We start from the raw sequence: 5,545 nt of genomic DNA on the forward strand, positions 1-5,545 counted from the left end.
AAAATTACTAGATGAAAAGTCCATTTGTATCGCCCTTTTCCTTATTATTTATATTAAGATTTTTCCTGAGCTATTAAATTAAAATTTCTGAGAATCACAGGTTAAATCATAGTATATTTTGTTGTACTCACAGCCTAGCTGAATATCCAAGCACAAAAACAGTAAATAAATTGATTTACGTAAATCTGCACGAAGAGGCGCCCGGCCGCGCAAGGCGGGCCACACGCTGCTCATCCTGGGCGGCCAGACCTTCATGTGCGACAAGGTCTACCAGGTGGACCACAAGGCCAAGGAGATCATCCCCAAGGCCGACCTGCCCAGCCCCCGGAAGGAGTTCAGCGCCTCGGCCATCGGCTGCAAGGTGTACGTGACGGGGGGCAGGGGCTCCGAGAACGGGGTGTCCAAGGACGTGTGGGTGTACGACACCGTCCACGAAGAGTGGTCCAAGGCGGCCCCCATGCTGATCGCCCGCTTCGGCCACGGCTCGGCCGAGCTGGAGAACTGCCTGTACGTGGTGGGCGGCCACACGTCCCTGGCGGGCATCTTCCCCGCCTCCCCGTCCGTGTCCCTGAAGCAGGTGGAGAGGTACGACCCCGGGGCCAACAAGTGGAGCATGGTGTCCCCGCTGCGGGACGGCGTGAGCAACGCAGCGGTGGTGAGCGCCAAGCTGAAGCTGTTCGTGTTCGGGGGGACCAGCATCCACCGGGACATGGTGTCCAAAGTCCAGTGCTACGACCCCGCGGAGAACCGGTGGACCATCAAGGCCGAGTGCCCCCAGCCCTGGCGGTACACGGCCGCCGCCGTGCTGGGCAGCCAGATCTTCATCATGGGCGGCGACACGGAGTTCACGGCCGCCTCTGCCTACCGCTTCGACTGCGAGACCAACCAGTGGACGCGGATCGGGGACATGACGGCCAAGCGCATGTCCTGCCACGCCCTGGCCTCGGGCAACAAGCTCTACGTGGTGGGCGGCTACTTCGGGACGCAGCGGTGTAAGACCCTGGACTGCTACGACCCCACAGCGGACACGTGGAGCTGCATCACCACCGTGCCCTACTCGCTCATCCCCACGGCCTTCGTCAGCACCTGGAAGCACCTGCCTGCCTGAGGGCCCCTGCGAGCCAGGTGAGCCCCGCTCGGGCCTGTCCCGCTCTGGGAGGGGCAGCAGGTGACGGGGGCGGAGGGGGGGTCCGGGACCCTTTACCATAGCCAACGCCTTCCTTGCAGCTGACCTCAAGCAAAGCAGGTGACCCCTCTGCCGGATGGGGTACAGCCTTAGGCTGGGGGGTGTTCCCAGACATGGCTGCCCATCAGAACCGCCAGGCTCTTCTGACAATTCTGCACGGAGTCTAGGCCACTCCGCCAAGTCCGAGGGCACACTCTCCGAGCGACAGTGTCCTCGCTTCTGACTCCAGCCACAGGCTAGGGGCTTCCCAGAATGCACTGAGGCTGTCTGTTCATGGTTATGTCTTATTACAGGGAAAGGGTATAGATTAAGAGCAGCCACGGCCAGAGGTGCACGGGGGCGGGGTGGTCAGAGCGGACAGCATCCACGAAGCATCGTGTCCTCTCCCTGTGGAGTCAGGACTGTGCCTGTCCTGGCCTCAGAGAGAGACGATGCGCAGAGCACACTGCAGCCGGGACCTCACTCACGCCCAGCGTGTGGGCAGGATCACTGGATCGCGCGTGGTTATGAGGTCCCAGGTCAGCTGGTGCAGCCGGACCCAGAGCCCCCGCCTAAGTCACATGATGGCCCCACTCCCGCCCTCGGCCAACACTCTGCTCCCAGGGGCGACACAGGCCACCTCCTCCCGCCCTCAGCCAACACACTGCTCCCGGGGGTGACACAGGTCACCTCCTCCCGCCCTCAGCCAACACACTGCTCCCGGGGGCGACACAGGTCACCTCCCAGACCCAGGGGCAAAGGCCAGGCCTCTGTTGGGACAAGGCCATGTGCTGGGCCGCACAGAAGAATAATAGCACCTACTTGTTAAGGCTGTGGGAGAATCAAAATAATGAGTATATGCAAAACCCCAGAGTTCCATGCTCCCAAGTGGACCACTTTGACCTTCCAAGTGTCCACTTAGATCTCCTTGTGGTCTGTGCTCTTTGGCAACTGAGGTACGGTAACCTTTGATCCGCCTTCCTAGCCGCACAGAAGGCCACCCTCAGGCCACGTGCTGGGCCGCACAGAAGGCCACACCCAGGCCACGTGAGCCAGGGCCGCTCCTGTGCAGCCGAGGGGAGACCCACCCGGGTCCCGTGAGAAAGAGCGGGGAGATGCGGGGGTTGGAGCGGGCCTCCCGGGGGCGACACAGGTCACCTCCCAGACCCAGGGGCAAAGGCCAGGCCTCTGTTGGGACAAGGCCATGTGCTGGGCCGCACAGAAGGCCACCCCCAGGCCACGTGCTGGAGGCGCCTGGGACGGCCCGCCTCTCACCTGCCGGGTGGGTGGAGACGCGGTTTGCCGGGAACCCGCCTGCCGTGCCCAGGGCTCGCTTCCTGGGCGGGTGTCCACGTGGGCGCCATTCCCACGCCTCGCCTCTGTTGCTCCGCAGGCTCTGCGTGTCTCCCCACCTCACGGCTGCAGCCACAGCGGGAAGCTCAGCCGCCCCGGCCAGCGCTCCGAGTGGCCACCCACCGGCTCTGGGAGCTGCTCTGAGTTTTAGACGAGAGAAGACACCGTCTCCAGCGCCAGGGTGCCTGCCTGAGGCTTTTCCCGCTTTGCAGGGGTTTGGGGGAGAGGGTCTCCCAGAGGGGCGTGCGCACACCAGGCTCCCTCCGCCTCCGGGGGAGGATGCGTTTGCAGGACTTGGAGGTCACCTGTTTCCGCAAGTCGGGGCCGGGTCCCGGGGCCAGGCATGAAGAGCCCTGGATGGGGGCAGCCCGCCTGCAGCCTGTGACGCGCGTCCCTGTCCCTGCTGTGATGTCGCCCACAGGGGACGTCCCAGGTCTCGGGGGACGGCCAGCAGGACTGAGGGCAGGAGCTACTGAGAGAGAACCGAGGACACGTTGTATAAGGGGCAGAAGCCTGTGGGGTGACCTCAGTGGCATCCAGGAGGCTTCATTGGCGGACGACCCCGGGCAGCTGGGTTAATGACAGAATCTCATGGCCCCTCCCCAGAGCAGGGCTTGCCCTCGTGACCTTGCCACCTCCCGGTCAGGCTGGCCATGGCCCATCACATGGCAGCACCCAGGACCTTGGGTACCACAGGCCGCTGGACAGGGGGTGCCTCCCCTCCTCAGCACATCACAAGCACCAGCAATGCCCCCGGCTCCTGATGGGGACCCCGAGGGACTCCAGGGGCCCACCCCCTCCCCCCGGACATCCCCAGCGCTGGACGCATCTCAGTGCGGAGGTCAGCCACGAGGTCACCGCTCCGGACCCCGCTGGCCCCTGGCATCCTGGCCTTCCAGCTGTAACTGGACCTGACCCTCTGCCCCCCGGGCTCACAACGCAAGCTCCTCCCGAGAGAACTGGCGACATCTGTTCGTTGTTTTTCACCGTCCAAGTGGCTGGTCCCTCCTCCGTGTAGCCCAGCCCAGCCCAGCCCGCCCCTCCCGTCCCTCCGTGCAGGCACTAGCCTTGGGCTTCTCCCGGGGCCTTGGACCTTGAAGTGGGGTTCACTCACTGATGCGCCCCAGCTGCCACTCGGAACGTCTGAGAGCAGAAGGTGCCCCTCCAGTTCAGACGCTGCTGCTCCCTCTCGGCCCCCCTGCAGCCGCGGGGCCCCACCCCTGGAGATGGCTCTGCTGGGAAACTGGGGAGCCCTGGCCGGGGGAGGGGCTGGGCGGGAAGCAGCTGCCGGGTCTGCAGGCCCTGCCCTGTCGGCTGCTGGGCTGAGCTAAGCACACGCCTCACAGCACAAAGTACCTCGGTGCCCTCCCTGGCGGGACCCTCTCTGTTTCTAAGTTAATAAATGAATTGAGAACGTTCTTGTTTCTTCGGGCTCTGGGGCCCGTCTTGGGGGACAGTCATGGGCTGACGTCGATGGTCACCCCACCAGGCAGGGCTCCGGGGCTGCCCCTCTTGAGAATGAGGGGAGGCTCAGTCCAGGTCCCACAGGCACCCAGATATCAGGGCTCCCCCTGATGTAGGTTGTTTGGCAACCGTCCCCTGGAAAAGCCGTCGAGAGCGCTCACTTGAGAAATTCCATTCGTCTCCGCGCTCCTGCGTATGCGCTCGGGGCTCCCAGTGGACACTCATTTGTGTGAAAATAACAAGCGCATTAAGCGGGCGCATTACTCCCAGTCATTACCGCGCAGGCCCGCGCCTGGTCTGTGCCCTCCCAGGAGTCTGAGCTGTGCCCTGGGGTCCAGTGGGGGCCTCTGCAGGCGTGTGTGGTCCTGCCAGCTGAGCTCCAGGAGCGCAGTGCAGGGTGGGGGGCCCATGGATGACAGGCCGGCTGGGCTCCGGCCCCAGCTCTCCTTGTACAGGGCTGGCTCCCCTTTGCAAGGTCCCTCTTCTCAGGTACTTAGAGGTTCCCAAACTCCCTTCAACAATGTCCATTTCCTTTGCCCTTTCATATTGCAAGCTTCCAACTAATTTGTGTGTTAGGTTCTAGCCCGGCCGGCATGGCTCAGTGGTTGAGCGTCGACCTGTGAATCAGGAGGTCAGGGTTCAGTTCCCATTCAGGGCACAGGCCAGGCTTGTGGGCTTGATCCCCATTGTGGGGGGCGTGCAGGAGGCAGCCGATAGATGTCTCTCATCACTGATGTTTCCTATCTCTCCCTCTCCCTTTTTTTGAAGTCAATAAGAAAATAAAAATTTTTTAAAATATATTTTGATTTTTTACAGAGAGGAAGGAAGAGAGATAGTCAGAAACATTGATGAGAGAGAAACATCAATCAGCTGCCTCCTGCACATCTCCCACTGGGGATGTGCCCGCAACCCAGGTACGTGCCCTTGACCGGAATCGAACCCGGGACCCTTCAGTCCCGGGACCCACAGGCCGACGCTCTATCCACTGAGCCAAACGGTTTCGGCGAAAATAATTTTTTTTATAACAATAGTAAGATTCTAGAAAGAAAAGGCATTCCAAATTTTTGTGGAGAGTCGAAGGAAACCCCGTTAGAATGTTTCCCTTTTAGCCCCGGCCGCCGGGAGACTCAGAGCAGCGGAGTTTCAGCGCAGAAGCTGTGCTTTCCCTCTTGGCACCGAGCCTCCTCCCATGCCTGGGCTGTCACTCCCCCAGCCACCTGGGGGCCTGGCTGACTGCCATCAGAGGACCCAGCCCCTGTCCACAGTCTGAGCAGCACCCCCTGGGCCCGCCCCCAAGCTCCTCACCGCAGCCGGGCCCCCGTGGGTGCCGGAAGCGTGTGTCAGGTGGCCCTGGGCCCCTCCTGTGGACACACGAGGCCAGGCTGGGGAGAACCAGGTTGTCCAGGCAACTGCCCGGCTCCAACTCTGAGGCTGGGGGTGGGGTGGGAAGTTCGGGGACCCTCGGAGGGAAGGGGCAGCTAGGGAGGTTTCAGCTGGTCTGTTCCCAGGAGCCAGTTCCAGTCACGCCCCTCCCCCCAGTCAGCTTTCCCCTCCTGGGACCCT

The 5,545-nt window shown here is 62.4% G+C and overlaps 1 protein-coding gene across 1 annotated transcript in view; it reads left to right on the plus strand.

Annotated features, from left to right (window-relative positions):
- KLHL25 (kelch like family member 25) overlaps window positions 1–3,933 on the plus strand; it is a 5,912-nt gene extending 1,979 nt beyond the window's left edge. The window contains exons 4-6 of the mRNA XM_006771785.2: window positions 93–100; window positions 196–1,125; window positions 2,559–3,933. Of these exons, the coding sequence (XP_006771848.1) occupies window positions 93–100; window positions 196–1,108 (921 nt within the window). The 3' untranslated portion in view covers window positions 1,109–1,125; window positions 2,559–3,933. The remainder of the gene's footprint in view (window positions 1–92; window positions 101–195; window positions 1,126–2,558) is intronic.
- The last annotated feature ends 1,612 nt before the right edge of the window (window positions 3,934–5,545 follow it).

The sequence above is a fragment of the Myotis davidii genome, unplaced genomic scaffold (genome assembly GCF_000327345.1).
Source record: "Myotis davidii unplaced genomic scaffold, ASM32734v1 scaffold164, whole genome shotgun sequence".
NCBI classification, from domain to species: Eukaryota; Metazoa; Chordata; class Mammalia; order Chiroptera; family Vespertilionidae; genus Myotis; species Myotis davidii.